At 45.3% G+C, this 19,255-nt stretch overlaps 1 protein-coding gene across 1 annotated transcript; it reads right to left on the reverse strand.

Annotated features, from left to right (window-relative positions):
- Nucleotides 1-1,156: 1,156 nt before the first annotated feature.
- Nucleotides 1,157-18,816, reverse strand: TEX261 (testis expressed 261). The gene is made up of 7 exons (XM_056552939.1): nt 18,714-18,816; nt 17,703-18,041; nt 17,298-17,377; nt 15,826-15,979; nt 13,843-13,910; nt 4,675-4,777; nt 1,157-1,904 (listed from the first exon to the last, which is right to left on the reverse strand). The coding sequence occupies exons 2-7, from the start codon at nt 17,770-17,772 to the stop codon at nt 1,789-1,791; spliced, it is 591 nt and encodes a 196-aa protein (XP_056408914.1). The 5' UTR covers nt 17,773-18,041; nt 18,714-18,816; the 3' UTR covers nt 1,157-1,788.
- Nucleotides 18,817-19,255: the final 439 nt, after the last annotated feature.

The raw sequence follows: 19,255 nt of genomic DNA on the forward strand, positions 1-19,255 counted from the left end.
TAAATAAATAAAAAACAGTTTTCCAGTGGAGTACCCCTTTAAAATGCTGACCTAGGACTGACCACTTTTCTCTGACACAAACACTAGGATTTTCTGTGAGCACATGACCCAGTTACAGCAATGAACCACATGAATGCAGCTGTGCTGGAGTAATGCAAATGGTGCCGTACAACTAGTGATGGTGAGTGTGCACGATCCCTAAATGTCCAAATACTCCAACAGCCTCCATAGCCGGTCTGTTATGTGAATGTAAATGTATAGGATCAGCAGATCACACTATCACCTAAAATTGGTCTCCTTTAGGCCTCTTTCACACTACGCCCCCTCAATGCAAGTCTATGGGAGGGGGCGTGACGCCCCCTCCCATAGACTTGCATTGAGGGGGCGGAGCATGACGTCACATGGGGGCAGAGTCGTGACATCACGATACTCTGTGGTCAGGAGGCATAACAATGAGAGCCTCCAGCAGTGCATACAGGTGGGTGCTGCATGCTATATTGCTGGGGACCCCCCCCTCCCCTATCAGACATCTTATCCCCTATCCTTTGGATAGGGAATAAGATGTCTTGGGGCCGGAGTACCCCTTTAACCCTTCTTTTTTTGTAAAGCTGTACTGAGCATGCTCAGTACAAAAAAACGGATGTTAAAAAACCTGACGATAACGGATGTTTTATTTATTTATTTATTTTTAAACATCCGTTTCCCATAGACTTCAATGTTAAATTTTAACGTCCGGGTTTTTCACCATTTTTTTTTTTTTTTTGCTGGACCAAAAACTAGCGCATGCGCCGTCTTTTGTGCTGGCAAAAAACGGACATACCTGTTGCAAAATGGCTGTTTTCAGGACTTTTGTAAGAGTAATAATGGAGGTTTTTACAGGATGATGCCTGTTAGAGATGAGCGAACTTACAGTAATTTCCATTCGTCACGAACTTCTCGGCTCGGCAGTTGATGACTTATCCTGCGTAAATTAGTTCAGCTTTCCGGTGCTCCCGTGGGCTGGAAAAGGTGGATATAGTCCTAGGAGAGTCTTTCCTAGGACTGTATCCATCTTTTCCAGCCCACCGGAGCGCCTGAAAGCTGAACTCATTTATGCAGGATAAGTCATCAACTGCCGAGCCGAGAAGTTCGTGACAAATCGAATTCACTGTAAGTTCGCTCATCTCTAATACCTGTAGTGTGAAAGGGGCCATATAGTGTGTTTTATATACATTTGTGACCATCAAAATCATAATCCAGAATAACTGTTGATCCAGAACCCTATCCGAGACTCGCTCGACGTGTTTCACCGGTCGGTGTAATCGGAGGACATGAGAAATAAGAAATAGTTGATTTTATTTCACAGAATCAGCGCTGGGCAAATGCTGACAAATTTCACAATAGTTTTCAGTCCTATCAGACGCCATGCTGTAAAAACACAAAAGAAAAAAAAAAACTTCTCGAATGTTGGCAGAGTCGAGGTGTATTCCGAAGTTAGGGGGCAGCATCTATTGGCACTAATTTATTTAAAAAAAAAACCCTATAAATTCTCATTGTTCCCTATCAGCTGACGACTTTCCTCCTATGATCTCTAATAAGTTCGTCCACTGAGCGGCTCTAACAAGAAGCAGAGATATGGCCGCCGAGTGTCTGGAGAGAAGACACTTCCACCCATCCCAAAATTTGCATCGCAGACAATGCCTTCTTCTCCAACAGTGCCCTCTGTCGCCTGCTCGCTCCCTCGTGTGATTCAGCATGGCGGCCCCGCGCCGCTCGGTTGTCGGCACGTCCTCCCGAGGACTGCTGGGCTCAGTACATCTTCTGCCGGCTGGGGAGGATGGCCTCCTTTATGAAGGAGAAGATGACCAGAATCCCAGAGCGCTTCCCTCTTTTGCCCTTTGTGAAATAGTTGGAGACCACGTCATCTGGGGGGGGCACAGAGAAGAATTAGACTTGGGTCAACCAGATAGAATACATACTAGAAAATCACATTGGTGGCCCAGCTAAGCCAATGCCAAAACCGAAGACTGGTTAAAAATAAAAAAATAAAATAAAAAAATAATGAATTAATAAAAAATAAATAAATAAAAACACATTGGTGGAGGATAAACAAAGTGTTGGAAAACCGTACCAGGCAGCTGCTGCAAAGCAAGAAAAATACTAGTCAGACGGCACATGGAATACTGCATATCATTTTGATACGTTTCTGATCACGAGGGTGCAGCACGAGGCGTTTGTTTAGAACGCCGGGTGTGGGCGACGGGGGGGTCCTGGCGTCACAGACACGCCCCTCGTGACGCCACGCCACAGCGTGGTGTGACATCACTAGGGGGTGTGCCTGGGACGTCACGACGTTCCCCCCCCCCCCCCCAGCCGCTTCCTCCAAACGTTTGGAACAAAATGTTCCCAATGTTGGGGCAGCGGAGTACCCCTTTAATGGAGTTCTGTAGTGAAATATAACTTATCCAAAAGGATAGGGGATAAGCTATAGATCACTGGGAGTCCGACTAATGGGACCCCCGCAATCTCCTGAATGAAACCCCGGCAGTCTGCTGGAAGGGGGTGTGCCGACTCCTGCATGGAGCGGCGACCGACACGCCCCCTCCATGTATCTCTATCCATGTATCCCATATAGATACATGGAGGTGGCATGTCGGCCGCAGGAGACTGCCAGGGCCCCGTTCAAGAGATCGCGCGCGATCCAAAGGATATGGGATAAGTTATATTTCACTGCACTACTCCTTTAAGATTTTTTAAAAAGTTATGATTTGCAAATCTGCGTTTACATTTAAAAATATCTAAATTAATTAAAGGGTCCCCGTCATTAGAAAAAAACCTTTTGACATGTAAACAGATTAGATCGGAGGGGGCGCGAGTGTCCAGATGCTGACTGACCCCCGTAACAAGGCCTCTGCAACATTAAAGAAGCGATCTGATTGGTTGCTATGGGCAACTTTTCCTCTACACAGGTCTCCTCCATTATCTCCCGACTTTGTGCCGCCTGACTGAGAGACTTTACAATGTAAGTCTAAGGGATTTGCCTCGGTCACCAACACTCTGCACTTCTCTCTCTCAATTTGGTCTCGTGCTCGGGACCCAAACACTCAGACCCTTTGACACGTCTTTAGGACATGCAAAAAAAAGTTGTTGTTTTTTTGGTTTTTGCAAATCTGCAGATTTAGTATTTGTCAAATTTTTATTTAATTTATTTTCTCTCAATTTATTATTTTAGGGTGTATATGCACCTACAGTATCCTGCACACATTTGATGCACAGGATTTGCAGCTGCAGATTTGATGCTGTGTTCAGTCATTTAGTTTACATTGAAATCTGCAGCTTCAAATCCTGCGCATCAAATGTGTGCAGGATACTGTACACGTGAGTTGATCCTTAAAGGGGTACTCCAGTGGAAAACTTATTTTTTTTATATCAACTGGTGCCAGAAAGTTAAACAGCTTTGTAAATTACTTCTATTAAAAAATCTTAATCCTTCCAGTACTTTTTAGGGGCTGTATACTACAGAGGAAATGCTTTTCTTTTTGGATTTCTCTTCTGTCACGAGCACAGTGCTCTCTGCTGACCTCTGCTGTCCATTTTAGGAACTGTCCAGAGCAGCATATGTTTGCTATGGGGATTTTCTCCTGCTCTGGACAGTTCCTAAAATGTCAGCAGAGATGTCAGCAGAGAGCACTGTGCTCGTGACAGAAGAGAAATCCAAAAAGAAAAAGCATTTCCTCTGTAGTATACAGCCCCTAAAAAGTACTGGAAGGATTAAGATTTTTTAATAGAAGTAATTTACAAATCTGTTTAACTTTCTGGCACCAGTTGATTTAAAAAAAATGTTTTCCACAGGAGTACCCCTTTAAAAGCGACAGGCACACAAGGGGTACTCCGCCCCTAGACATCTTATCTCCTATCCAAAAGGATAGGGGATAAGATGTCTGATCACGGGGGCCCCTGCGATCTTGGCCGCGGCACCCCATACATCAGGTGCACGGAGCGAACTTTGCTCCGTGCCGGATGACTGGCGATGCGGGGCGGAGTCTCTTGATATCACAATCGTGCCCCCTCAATGCAAGTCTATGGGAGGGGGCGTGACGGCCGTCACGCCCCCTCCCATAGACTTGCATTGAGGGGGCGTGGCCATTACATCACGAGCCTCCAGCGCTGCACCCGACGCTCTAAATGAACGCCAGAAGCAGCAGGGAGATCATGGGGGTCCCCAGTGGCAGGACCTCTGCAATCAGACATCTTATTCCCTATCCTTTAGATAGAGGATAAGATTAGAGATGAGGGAACTTACAGTAAATTTGATTCGTCACAAACTTCTCGGCTCGGCAGTTGATGACTTATCCTGCATAAATGAGTTCAGCTTTCCGGTGCTCCGGTGGGCTGGAAAACGTGGATACAGTCCTAAGAGACTCGTTCCTAGGACTGTATCCACCTTTTCCAGCCCACCGGAGAACCGGAAAGCTGAACTAATTTAAGCAGGATAAGTCATCAACTGCCGAGCCGAGAAGTTCGTGACGAATCGAATTTACTGTAAGTTCGCTCATCTCTAGATAAGATGTCTTAAGGCCGGAGTACCCCTTTAACAGTAGACAAAGCACACTAGAGCCACCTCAATCTCAGGCCTGATGACCTAGCAATATACCAGGACTATGAAAGATAGGGGACCCCGCTCAAAGCACTTACCTCCGTGCGGTACTGTGGATGGCAGCACATTCTCTCCAGCCGACAAGGACACAAAGAAAGCGAAGGGGATCAGCCAGAGGCAGAAGGTGAAGTAAGCGAGAACCTGCAGAGAAACAGAAGGCAGTGACCATATGGCTACACCTGACCGGTCATTTTGGGAACCAGCTCTTAACCCCTTAAGGACCAAGCCCATTTTCACCTTAAGGACGGGAGCATTTTTTGCACATTTGACCACTGTCACTTTAAGCATTAATAACTCTGGAATGCTTTTACTTATGAATTTGATTCCGAGATTGTTTTTTCGTGACATATTCTACTTAAACATAGTGTTAAATTTTCGTCGATACTTGCATCATTTCTTTGTAAAAAAATTCCAAAATTTCATGAAAAGTTTGAAAATTTTGCATTTTTCTAAATTTGAAGCTCTCTGCTAGAGATGAGCGAACTTACAGTAAATTCCATTCGTCACGAACTTCTCGGCTCGGCAGTTGATGACTTTTCCTGCATAAATTAGTTCAGCTTTCCGGTGCTCCGGTGGGCTGGAAAAGGTGGATACAGTCCTAGGAAAGAGTCTCCTAGACTGTATCCACATTTTCCAGCCCACGGGAGCACCGGAAAGCTGAACTAATTTATGCTGGAAAAGTCATCAACTGCCGAGCCGAGAAGTTCGTGACGAATCGAATTTACTGTAAGTTCGCTCATCTCTACTCTCTGCTTATAAGGAAAATGAATATTCCAAATAAATTACATGTTGATTCACAAATACAATATATCTATATTATATTTGCATCATAAAGTTGACGTGTTTTTACTTTTGGAAGACACCAGAGGGCTTCAAAGTTCAGCATCAATTTTCCACAAAATTTTCAAAATCTGATTTTTTTCAAGGACCAGTTCAGGTTTGAAGTGGATTTGAAGGGTCTTCATATTAGAAATACCCCATAAATGACCCCATTATAAAAACTACACCCCCCAAAGTATTCAAAATGACATTCAGTAAGTGTGTTAACCCTTTAGGTGTTTCACAGGAATAGCAGCAAAGTGAAGGAGAAAATTCAAAATCTAAATGTTCTTGTAGACCCAGTTTTTGAATTTTTACAAGGGGTAATAGGTGAAAATGTCCCCCAAAATTTGTAACCGGATTTCTCTCAAGGAAATACCTCATCATGGACATTTATCAACGGGTTTAGTCAAGTTTTCTTTACTATAATTGTCGCAAAATTGTCGCAACTGCGACTACGTGTTTTCGTGCGACAATTTGCATAAAGAACAAGAAAATTCAAACTTGCTTACGTATTAAATTTTTTAAAATGGATTTGCTTTAGTCGGGTATTTAATCAACTGCGACAGTCGCAACTGCGCAAAAAAAAGTCGCAACAAGGTTAAAAATTTGACTAAATTTACTCCAGCTCAAACATGGAGCAGAAAAAGCTACAACCAAAGTAAAAAAGGAAAAATTGCTTATGTGAAAGAAAATTATCAACAGGCTGAAACCAGTATGTAAAGTGTTCTGTGGGTGCACTACAAGGCTCAGAAGGGAAGGAGCGACAATGGGATTTTGGAGAGTGAGTTTTTCTGAAATGGTTTTTGGGGGGCATGTCACATTTAGGAAGCCCCTATGGTGCCAGAACAGCAATAAAAAACCCACATGGCATACCATTTTGGAAACTACCGCCCCCTCAAGGAACGTAACAAGGGGTACAGTGAGCCTTAACACCCCACAGGTGATTGACGAATTTCCGCTAAAGTTGGACGTGAAAATGAAAAATTCAATTTAAAAAAAATAAAATGCTGGTGTTACCCCAAATTCTTCATTTTCACAAGGGGTAACAAGAGAAAAAAAAAAAACTGAAATTTGTAACCCCATCTCTTCTGAGTAAGGAAATACCCCAAGTGTTCTGCTGGTGAACTACAATGCTCGGAAGAGAAGGAGCGCCATTGGGTTTTTGGAGATAGAATTTGTTTGGAATGGAAGTCCCCCCCATTTTGGAAACTACACCCCTCATGTAATGTAATAAGGGGTACAGAGAGCATTTACACCCCACTGGCTTTGACAGATCTTTGGGCTGTGCAAATGAAAAATTACTTTTCAATGTTCCACTGTTCCATAAATATGTCAGACCCCTGTGGGGCGTAAATGCTCACTGTACCCCTTATTACATTACATGAGGGGTGTAGTTTCCAAAATGGGGTCACATGTGGGGGGGGGGGGGGTCCACTGTTCTGGCACTATGGGGGCTTTGTAAACACACGTGGTCTTCAATTCCGGACACATTCTCTCTCTAAGGGTGCGTTCACACATGCATATTTTCTGCTGCAGATTTTCTTCAGGAGATTTTGCTCCCCATTGAAGACAATGGGCAGCAAAATTTGCGGCAGCACATCTGCAGCAAAAATATGCATGTGTGAACGCACCCTTAAAGCCCAATGGCGCTCGTTCTCTTCTGAGCATTGTAGTTCGCCCGGAGATCACTTTACATCCACATATGGGGTATGTTCTTACTCCTGTAAATGGGGTTACAAGTAGAGATGAGCAAACTTACAGTAAATTCAATTGGTCACGAACTTCTCGGCTCGGCAGTTGATGACTTTTCCTGCATAAATTAGTTCAGCTTTCAGGTGCTCCCGTGGGCTGGAAAAGGTGGATACAGTCCTAGGAGACTCTTTCCTAGGACTGTATCCACCTTTTCCAGCCCACCAGAGCACCGGAAAGCTGAACTAATTTATGCAGGATAAGTCATCAACTGCCGAGCAGAGAAGTTTGTGACGAATCGAATTTACTGTAAGTTCGCTCATCTCTAGTTACAAGTTTTAGTTTTTTCTTCTTCCTATTTTCTCTTGTGAAAATGAAATATTTAGGGTAACACCAGCATTTTAGTGAAATTTTTTTATCTTTTTTTTCACATCCAACTTTAATGAAAATTCTTCAAACACCTGTGGGGTGTTAAGGCTCACTATACCCCTTGTTACGTTCCGTGAGGGGTGTAGTTTCCAAAATGGGGGTTACACATAGGTATTCATTTTTTTGCATTTATCACCTATTTAGACCTCAAATGTACATAGTGCGCTCTCACTCCTGAGCCTTGTTGTGCGTCCGCAGAGCATTTTACGACCACATATGGGGTATTTCCATACACAGGAGAAATTGCGTTACAAATTTTGGGGGTCTTTTTCCATTTACCGCTTGTAAAAATTTAAAGTATGGGGCAACACCAGCATGTTAGTGTAAACATTTTTTTTTTTTTTTTTACACTAACAGGCTGCTGAAGACCCCAACTTTACCTTTTCATAAGGGGTAAAAGGAGAAAAAGACCCCTAAAATTTGTAAAAAAATTTCTTCCGGGTATGGAAATACCCCATATGTGGCCCTAAACTGTTTCCTTGAAATACGACAGGGCTCTGAAGCGAGAGAGCACCATGCACATTTGAGGTCTAAATTGGAGATTTGCTTCCGCCACCAAAATACCCTATGGGAGTGTTTCCCAAACAGGGTGTCTCCAGCTGTTGCAATACTCCCAGCATTCCTGGACAGTCAGTGGCTGTCCGGCAATACTGGGAGGAGTTGTTTTTCAACAGCTGGAGGCACCGTTTTGGAAACAGTGTCGTACGAGAAGTTTTTTATTTTTATTGGGGGGGGGGGGGGAGAACTGTGTAAGGGGGTGTATATGTTGTCTTTTACCCTTATGTGTAGTGTTTTTAGGATACATTCACACGGCGGGGGTTTATAGTGAGTTTTTCGCTGGGTGTTTGAGCTGCGGTGGAAAATTTGCCGCATCTCAAACTTGCAGCAGAAAACTCACAGTAAACCCTGTACATTCACATTTGGGGGGTTCAAACCTCCAGATGTTGCAAAACTACAACTCCCAGCATGCACTGACAGACCATACATGCTGGGAGTTGTTTTTAACATCTGGGTAACAAACTCAGTGTTTCATAACCAGTGTGCCTTCAACTGTTGCAAAACTACAACTCTCAGCATGCACTTACAGCCAAGGGGCATGCTGGGACTTGTAGCTATGCAACAGCTGGAGACACACTTTTTCAAAAAATTTGCCTCCCGCTGTTGCATAACTACAACCCCCAACATACTGGAAGTTGTAGTAGTGCCTTCTGCTGTTGCATAACAACAACTCCCAGCATGCCCTTTTTGTGCATGCTGGGAGTTGTTGATAAGCAACAGCAGGAGGCCAGCCTTACCTCCTGCTGCTGCTGCTCTGCTAGATCCCCGATCCCGCCACCGATGCCGGGGATCAGTGACCCCACTCCAGGTACTCAACCCCACAGCAGGAGTCCGGTAACGGACGACAAATCAGGACGATCCTGAGAAGGCACCAGTGCCACCTCACTCCTGCTGCTATAGGGTGATAGGTGCCGTGTCGGACGGCACCTATCACCCTTTTTTTTTTTTCAGGTCACCGGGCACCCGATTGACCCAGAATCAACGTTCTGAATTTCAGTTCTTCCAAACTAGGGTGCCTCCAGGTGTTGCAAAATTACAACTCCCAGCATGCCCGGACATCCTTTGGCTGTCCAGGCATGCTGGGAGTTGTAGTTTTGCAATATCTGTAGCCACCCTGGTTGTGAAACACTGATGTACGCAGATTATATTAGATTATATTTCCTGTAGCAACCAAGTCCGGACTTTCCCTCTTGTTGGCTTTATGACTTTTCCTGTAGTCTGGTGGTCAGGGATATTGCTGCCCACCATCGGGTTCCGCCCCCCCCCCCCGGGGGGGTTTAGCGGCAGTGACCGGAGCCCCAGAGTTCACACCAATTACAGCAATCAGTGTCCTTGACAGATTAGAGCTAAATCCGCAGATGAGCTTTATGTGTCCGGAGCAAGAGGATTGTGCTGAATCCCCAGCCAGCCCTACAATTTATTTTCCACGGTTTTTACTAAGGTTTCCCTACATTTAAAATTTTTTTGTATTCATTTTTTTTTTTTTTTTTTTTTTTTTAATTTTATTTTATTTTATTTTTTTTTTTACACACATACTCTGATCTGTCGGGTTTTCCTCAGTTCAAATCCACCAAATTTCCTGTGGAATCCTTAGTAAATATGTTGGGTTTTTGTGAAAATGTCCCTTTTCTATGACCACGCCCCCTTTCCCCAACGACCACGTCCCTTTTCTATGACCACGCCCCCTTTCCCCAACGACCCTTTTCTATGACCACGCCCCCTTTCCCCAACGACCCTTTTCTATGACCACGCCCCCTTTCCCCAACGACCCTTTTCTATGACCACGCCCCCTTTCCCCAACAACCCTTTTCTATGACCACGCCCCCTTTCCCCAACGACCACGTCCCTTTTTCGGGTTTTCTTAGCAAAATGGAGAGTTAGGCTGGGTCCACACTACGTTTTGTCTCATACGGGAGCGCATACGGCAGGGGGGAGCTAAAAGCTCGCGCTCCCCTATGTTACCGTATGCGCTCCCGTATGCCATTCATTTCAATGAGCCGACCGGAGTGAAACGTTCGGTCCGGTCGGCTCATTTTTGCGCCGTATGCGCTTTTACAACCGGACCTAAAACTGTGGTCAACCACGGTTTTAGGTCCGGTTGTAAAAGCGCATACAGCGCAAAAATGAGCCGACCGGACCGAACGTTTCACTCCGGTCGGCTCATTGAAATGAATGGCATACGGGAGCGCATACGGTCACATACGGGAGCGCAAGATTTTAGCTCCCCCCTGCCGTATGCGCTCCCGTATGGGACAAAACGTAGTGTGGACCCAGCCTTAGTCTGTTTTTTTTTTCAATTCTGGCGCAGACAGAATTTCTGGCGCAATGCGCACAACCCGACAAAACATGTCGGGTTTGCAATAGTAAATGAGGGCCCATGTGTATTGAAGGACACCACAAAGGATATAGCCAGGGCACATTGGGGGGAGATTTATCAAAACCTGTGCAGAGGAAAGGTTGCCCAGTTGCCCATAGCAACCAATCAGATCACTTCTTTCATTTTACAGAGGCCTTGTTAAAAGTGAAAGAAGTAATCTGATTGGTTGCTATGAGCAACTCATCAAAACCTGTCCAGAGGAAACGTTGCCGAGTTGCCCATAGCAACCAGATCGCTTCTTTCATTTTTAACAAGGCCTCTACAAAATGAAAGTAGCGATCTGATTGGTTGCTATGGGCAACTCAGCAACTTTTCCTCCGGACAGATTATGATAGATCTCCCCCCATTATGTGCAGTTTTGATGCGTTCTCTTAGTCAAAGTGCATTTTTTAGAGAGATGTTGCCATGAGGTGAAAGATATTTGACCTATAATCAGAATTTTTTTTACTGCATTTCCCATTTTGGCTGTTTTTGCTGTGATCTTACAAAATCGTGTTAGAATTGCACGTTTTTACTTTGATTTACACAGCTGCAATATAACAGACCCATTTTTTTTGCAGCAATTTTGGGAAAGTCAAAGCAAGAAAAAAACAAAACAAAAAAAAACAGTAAAAGAAATGCAACGTGTGAACACAGCCTCATGGAAGGTGTGTATATATCCTGATCCCATAGAGATAGAAGCAGCAGTATACAGATAGATCTGGAGAGTTGGTGTATAACTACTATATATCCTGATGCCATAGAGACAGCAGAAGTATACAGACAGAGCTGTAGAGGAGGTGTATACCTGACCCCATAGAGATAGCATCAGCAGTATACAGATAGAGATCAAGGGTAGGTGTATAACTACTATATATCTTGATCCTATAGAGATAGCAGCAGTATACAGATAGAGATGGAGGGGAGGTGTATAACTACTATATATCCTGATCCCATAGAGATAGCAGCAGCAATATACAGATAGAGCTGGAGGGAGGTGTATGACTACTGTATATCCTGATAGTGCTGGGCGGTATACCGGTTCATACCGAATTTTTTTCCCTTCACAATATGAATTTTGCCCCCCCCCCCCTCGAATGAGTGAATTATCCGCTGCAGTGCGCTGTCCTTACATCGGGGAACAAATCATATGTGACCCACGAGCGCTGTTCTGATTTTCTTCCGCCCCCAATGAATTATCAGCTGCGCTGTACCCACATCATGTCACCCAAAAGCGCTCCTCTGCTCATCCTCCTATGAGTTGCGAGCCGCGGGCGCTAGAGATCTGTACTGTACTACAAATAACGTTTCCCGGGCGGCAAAAATAAACAAAATAAAACTTTAACTCACCTTCCGACGTTCCCCGTTACCGGCCTCACGGTCCCTCCGCTGCGGTCCTGGGGATGGGAACGTCACAGAGCCTTCAGCCTATCACCGGCCGCAGCGATTTCCCGCCTCGGCTGCTGATAGGCTGAGCGCACTGTCATGTAAGGAGCAGGACGGCTTCTTACATGACAGTGGGCTCAGCCTATCATCGGCTGAGGCGGGACATCGCTGCGGCCGGTGATAGGCTGAAGGCTCTGTGACGTTCCCATCCCCAGGACCGCAGCGAGAACAGCATAGGACAGTGAGGCAGGTTCCTTAGCAACGGGGGAACGGAGGATGAAGGCAAGTTAAAGTTTGTTTTTTAATATTTGCAGCCCGTGCATTGTCTAGGTCAGTGGTCTTCAACCTGCGGACCTCCCGATAATCCAGCTAGGGCTTATTTTCGGGGAAACACGGTATATATCCTGATCCCATAGAGATAGCAGCAGTAAACAGATAGAGCTGGAGGGGAGATATATAGTAGAGCTGGAGGAGAGGGGTATAACTACTACATATCCTGATCCCATAGAGATAGCAGCAGTATACAGATAGAGCTGGAGGGGAGGTGTATAACTACTATATATCCTGATCCAATAGAGATAGCAGCAGTATACAGATAGAGCTGGAGGGGAGATATATAGTAGAGCTGGAGGAGAGGGGTATAACTACTACATATCCTGATCCCATAGAGATAGCAGCAGTATACAGATAGAGCTGGAGGGGAGGTGTATAACTACTATATATTCTTTGTTTGGCATAGTCTTGAACGTTTGTTCCTTCTGCTCGTCCACTGTTCTATTCCTTCTGTACTTAAATTGTTATGTATGACACATGCTTTTCTTTCACTTATTCTTATTTAAAAAGATAATACTAAACTCATAATAATAATAATAATAATAAATATAAATACATTTCCAGTACTTATCAGCTGCTGTATGCTCCACATGAAGTTATGTAGTTCTTTCCAGTCTGACCACAGTGCTCTCTGCTGACACCTCTGTCCTTGTCAGGAACTGTCCAGAGCGGCAGAGGTTTTCTATGGGGATTTGCTTCTAATCTGCACAGTTCCTGACCTGGACAGAGATGTCAGCAGAGAGCACTGTGGTCAGACTGGAAAGAACTACACAACCTGTGGAGCATAAAGCAGCTGATAAGTACTAGAAGGATTGACATGTTTTAATAGAAGTCATTTGCAAGTCTGTATAACTTTCTGGCACCAGTTGATTTGAAAACAATTTGTTTTCCACTGGAGTACCCCCATTTTTTTTTAAATCAACTGGTGCCAGAAAGTTAAACAGATTTGTAAATTACTTCTATTAAGAAATCTTAATCCTTCCTGTACTTTTTATGGGCTGTATACTACAGAGGAAATGCTTTTCTTTTTGGATTTCTCTTCTGTCATGACCACAGTGCTCTCTGCTGACACCTCTGTCTATTTTAGGAACTGTCCAGAGCAGCATATGTTTTCTATGGGGATTTTCTCCTGCTCTTGACAGTTCCTAAAATAGACAGAGGTGTCAGCAGAGAGCACTGTGGTCATGACAGAAGAGAAATCCAAAAAGAAAAGCATTTCCTCTGTAGTATACAGCCCCTAAAGAAGTACTGGAAGGATTAAGATTTCTTAATAGAAGTAATTTACAAATCTGTTTAACTTTCTGGCACCAGTTGATAAAAAAATAAAAAATAAAAGTTTTCCACAGGACACGGGAGTACCCCTTTAAGGGTGTATTCACGTACAGTGTGATTTATCTGATCAGTTATCAGGTTATAAAGGCTGTGTTTTCCAAACAGTGTGCCTCCAGCTGTTGCAAATCTACAACTCCCAGCATGCCCCGACAGCCTTTGGCTGTCGGGGCATGCAGGGAGTTGTAGTTTTGCAACAGCTGGAGGCACACTGTTTGGAAAACACAATAAGGTTTAAGAAAAAAAATCAGAACTCCTAAATAATGCTAGAAAGTGAGTTATGAATTTTGGTGCAATCGCATACCTCCGAAAACGGATAATATTCTTCTGCAAAGTGCTGGAAAGCCAAATAATGATTCAGCACCACGAGAACTGTCAGGAGAAGAGAAAAGGATTAGATCGGGGAATGTGAAAGCTTCTAAGTTCACTGACTGGTGACACACCGATGAGCCATAACATTAAAAAGGGGTACTCCACTGCTCCAGCATCCAAAACATTTTGTTCCAAATGCTGGGTGCGGGCTACGGGGGTCGTGATGTCACGGCCACGCCCCCCTAGTGACGCCATGCCACGTCCCCTCAATGCAAGTCTATGGGAGGGGGCATGGCAGAAAAAATAGAGGGGTAATCTCCCAGTATTCTTCATCTTATAAAGGGCTGGGGACACAGATAATCAAATAAAGCATGGAACAGCGATATTAAAAATACAAGCAAAGTGCAACATGAAATAAACTGTTAGAAAATAACAATAGCAATAAAACAAGTAAGCTGTGCACCCGGTGGAGAGATACCTCACCTCTCAACCCCGAACGCATGTTTTCACCCTTTGCTTCATCAGGGGGTGTGTGCACACGTGCCCTGACGAAGCCAAGGGCGGAAAAGCGTATTGGGGTTAAGAGGTGAGGTGTGCACACGCCCCCTGATGAAGCCAAGGGCGAAAACGCACGTTCGGGGGTTGATAGGTGTGGTATGCACACGCCCCCTGACAAAGCCAAGGGCGGAAATGCGTGTTCGGGGTTGAGAGGTGAGGTGTGCACACGCCCCCTGATGAAACCAAGGGAGAAAACGCGCGTTCGGGGTTGAAAGGCGAGGTATCTCTCCACTGGGTGCACAGCTTTTTAGTTTTCGCCCTTGGCTTCATCAGGGGGCGTGTGCACACCTCACCTCTCAACACCGACCGCGCGTTTCCGCCCTTGGCTTCGTCAGGGGTCATGTGCACACGCCCCCGATGAAGCAAAGGGCGAAAACGCACCCCCTGACGAAGCAAAGGGCGAAAACGCGAGTTCGAGGTTGAAAGGTGAGGTATCTCTCATGGGTGCACAGCTTTTTAGTTTTCGCCCTTAGCTTCGTCAGGGGGCATGTGCACACCTCACCTCTCAACCCCAAACGCGCGTTTTTGCCCTTGGCTTCGTCAAGGGGCGCGTGAACACCTCAAATCTCAACCCCGAACGCGCGTTTTAGCCCTTTGCTTCGTCAGGGCTCATGTGCACACCCCCCCCCTGATGAAGCAAAGGGCGAAAACGCACCCCCTGACGAAGCAAAGGGCGAAAACGCACGTTCGAGGTTGAAAGGTGAGGTGTGCACACGCCCCCTGACGAAATCAAGGGCGAAAACGCGCGTTCGGGGTTGAAAGGTGAGGTATCTCTCAACTGGGTGCACAGCTTTAAAGTTTTCGCCCTTGGCTTCGTCAGGGGGCACGTGCACACCTCACCTCTCAACCCCAAACGCGCGTTTTTCCCCGTGGCTTCGTCAAGGGGTGTGTGCACACCTCAAATCTCAACCCTGAACGCGTGTTTTCGCCCTTTGCTTTGTCAGGGGGCGTGTGCACACGTCCCCTGACGAAGCCAAGTGCGAAAACGGCCGTTCAGGGTTGAGAGGTGAGGTATCTCTCCACTGGGTGCACAGCTTACTTGTTTTATTGCTATTTTGTAATATGGACAGTTTATTTCATGTTGCACTTTGCTTGTATTTTTCATATCTCTGTTCAATGCTTTGAGTATCTATTACCATCATATCTGTGTCCCCAGCCCTTTATAGGATGAAGAATACTGGGAGATTACCCCTCTATTTTTTCTGATTGATTGTGTTACCACCTGTTCCTCCTATAGGTTTTTAATAAGCACCTTTGTTTATTGTTTTCAATCAATAAAGTTGTTGAAATCATTTTTGGGACATTCGCTATAGTGTGGCCTTTTTCTTTGGTGATGAGCTATCAGGTCTGCAGAAAGTGGGAATATGCAGTATACATATGCAGAATACAGCTTCTGGGGTGCCCTCACAGCACTTACCACAGGAGAGGATAAAGTTCGGAGACGTCAACATAATGAAAGGGAACGTCTGCAACAGCCCAAAGTACACAACGTTGGTGAAGAGCCCCACGCTAATCATGACAATAGGGAACTTCTCAAATAAGTAGAGTCCGATGAGTACCGCTGTGGAGAACTGGAAAACAAGAGGTCCACACCATTAAAGAAAACAATCACTGGCTGCCATATTGTGTCCTACACCTCTAACAGATCTTTCTTCTAGATCAGTGGTCTCCAACCTATGGACCTCCAGATGTTGCAAAACTACAGCTCCCAGCATGCCCGGACAGCCGTTGGCTGTCCGGGCATGCTGGGAGTTGTTGTTTTGTAACATCTGGAGGTCCGCAGGTTGGAGACCACTGTTACCCCTCAAAATGTCTTAGCTTAGGCCTCCTTCGCCCATGCGACAAGACAAGGAGGACATCAGGGGCTGAAGGTGACATGTAGATGCCCCCGCTTAAAGGGTTCCTTTCATAAATTTTTTTTTTTTTTTATATATTATAGATTAATGTATGCAGAATAACTTTCCAATTGCATGTTATTAAAAAAATATGCTTCTTTCTATTTAATTTTCCACTAGGGGTTTCTTTCTTTATAGATTTCAGACTCATGCTGGAGTCCTAAATCTCAAACTGCAGCCGGGACACAGACAAGCTCAGCACAGTGCTGAGCTTGTCTGTTTCCCGGCTGCAGTCTGAGATTTAGGACTCCAGCATGAGTCTGAAATCTATATAAAAAAAATATTTTAAAAAAGGCTTGTGGCCAGGACTTGTAGGGAGACCCCTGGTGGTCATTTTTTTCAAAGTGGAAAAGTAAATAGAAAGAAGCATATATATTTTTTTTAATAACATGCTATTGGAAAGTTATTCTGCATACATTAAAAAGGAGAACTTCGGAATATAAAAATTGTTACCCATACTGCCGGCAGTAAAAAAAATAAAAATAAAGATGTACATACCTTCCTCCGCTCCCCCGGGGCCTCCGGTAACCGGCTCCGGTCTCCGCCTCGATCCTCTTCCTGGTTGCTGGTGGTGGGATTAATCATACTGCGCTCAGCCAATCACCAGCTGCAGCGAAGTCCAACTCGAACGGCGATAGGCTGAGCAGCAGTGTGAGAACGCTTCAGGACACAAAATTCTTCACTACACCGGCACCTGCTGCCGGGGCCGAAAACATCACACTGCCGCTCAGCCTATCGCCGGCCGAGTCGGACTTCGCTGCGGCTGGTGATTGACTGAGCGCAGTATGATTCATCCAACCACAGGCAACCAGGAAGTAGATCGCGGCGGAGACCGGAGCCGGTTACCGGAGGAGCGAAGGAAGGTATGTACATCTTTATTTTTTTTACTGCCGGCACTATGGGGGACAATTTTTATGTTCTGGAGTTCTCCTTTAATCTATAATATATCAAAAGGTTTTTTTGATGAAAGGTACCCTTTAAGTAATAAACTCACCCAGATCATGTATTTTATGATCCTGCTAGTGGCCACCGTGTATTCTTCTATCAACTCTGCCAGGTAGTAGAGGCCTGCGGCTGCAAAGACAAGAAAGCAAAGGGTTAAATGAATAGAAGCCAGTCACCACCACCCCCGACCTGACGAGAGAAGAAAAAATAAATAAATAAAATAAGCCACTACACATACATGTTTCTTTGTGGTTTGCAGGACTTTTCTATATTACTACTGAAATTGCTGCTAATTGTACAGGGGACAAATTGTAACTAAAAGGGACATAGATTTAGTTTGGATAAGAGAAGTGTACGGGGGCAATGAAGGATATATCTGTGCGTCATGTAGATGTGGACGAGCTCTTATCTGTCCGGGGTGAAGAGCATTGATACCAGATTACAGGGAACTCACCTATGGCCAGAGTGACAAAGGCCACCTGTATGAGGAGGGAGAGCCAGCTGAGCGCATAGATGAACCACATCTTCTGGGTAATGCCGGGGACACCCCCGATCCGGCTACAAGAGAGGGCTTACTGCTACTCCAGGGGTCCGCACCCCCCCCCCCCCCTGATCTCTGCACAACCCCCCTGATCTCTGCACAACCCTTATACCTCTTAGTACTGGCAACAGGGGATCTGCAACAATGTATCACTGCAAACCTCTACCTAATGTATCAGCTATCTAAGCTCTGCTACAATGTATCTGCAACCTTCACCCCCTTATATCAGCTGCGTGACAATGTATAAGGAACCTTCACCCCCTTATATCCGCTGGGTGACAATGTATAAGGAACCTTCACCCCCTTATATCAGCTGCGTGACAATGTATAAGGAACCTTCACCCCCTTATATCAGCTGCGTGACAATGTATAAGGAACCTTCACCCCCTTATATCAGCTGCGTGACAATGTATAAGGAACCTTCACCCCTATATATCAGCTGCGTGACAATGTATAAGGAACCTTCACCCCTATATATCAGCTGCGTGACAATGTATAAGGAACCTTCACCCCTATATATCAGCTGCGTGACAATGTATAAGGAACCTTCACCCCTATATATCAGCTGCGTGACAATGTATAAGGAACCTTCACCCCTATATATCAGCTGCGTGACAATGTATAAGGAACCTTCACCCCTATATATCAGCTGCGTGACAATGTATAAGGAACCTTCACCCCCTTATATCAGCTGCGTGACAATGTATAAGGAACCTTCACCCCTATATATCAGCTGCGTGACAATGTATAAGGAACCTTCACCCCTATATATCAGCTGCGTGACAATGTATAAGGAACCTTCACCCCCTTATATCAGCTGCGTGACAATGTATAAGGAACCTTCACCCCCTTATATCCGCTGGGTGACAATGTATAAGGAACCTTCACCCCTATATATCAGCTGCGTGACAATGTATAAGGAACTTTCTATCTGCTAGGTGACAATGTATCCCTGACCATCCACCCTAATGAGCTTGGCTACAATGTATCACCGACCTATTAGCCCTATATCAGCTACAATGTATCCAACTGTCTACAGTAATGAGCTTGGCTACAATGTATCACCGACCTTGTACCCCTATCTAAAGTGTAGTTACAATGTATCAGTGTAAACCCTTCGCAGCCTCTCTACTGCTCCTCTGTATCAGCTAAAAACTCCCAAGATACAATCCCCCCAATACTCTACAGATTACTGCCCCCAATTCTGTCTCCTCCACAGCCCCAACCCCAGCACAGCGCCCCCTATGCCCAATACCAGCTCTGCACCCTGTATAGACAGTCCACTCCTGCACCCCAACTTCCCCCGCACCCCCTCTCTAGTGTAGCGCCCCCCTCCTCACCAGTTACACCCCATTCACCCCCCGGGAGCCCCGCCCGGATTCCTTCACTTTCCTTCCCGGTGTCTCTCCCTCCAGTAATACAGCTGGAGACTCCTCCAGGAACCATAGAGACGAGCAGTAATGGCA

Source organism: Hyla sarda, chromosome 1, assembly GCF_029499605.1.
Source record: "Hyla sarda isolate aHylSar1 chromosome 1, aHylSar1.hap1, whole genome shotgun sequence".
Classification (NCBI taxonomy): Eukaryota; Metazoa; Chordata; class Amphibia; order Anura; family Hylidae; genus Hyla; species Hyla sarda.

Bases quoted from the DNA above. Each gene is read 5' to 3' on its own strand.
- TEX261 (XM_056552939.1), bottom strand. From the start codon at position 17,772: ATGTGGTTCATCTATGCGCTCAGCTGGCTCTCCCTCCTCATACAGGTG. The intron at 13,911-15,825 runs GTAAGTGCTGTG...TTCTCCTGACAG, and splicing joins GAACTTTATCCTCTCCTGTG to TTCTCGTGGTGCTGAATCAT. The intron at 4,778-13,842 runs GTATGCGATTGC...GTTTCTCTGCAG, and splicing joins AATATTATCCGTTTTCGGAG to GTTCTCGCTTACTTCACCTT.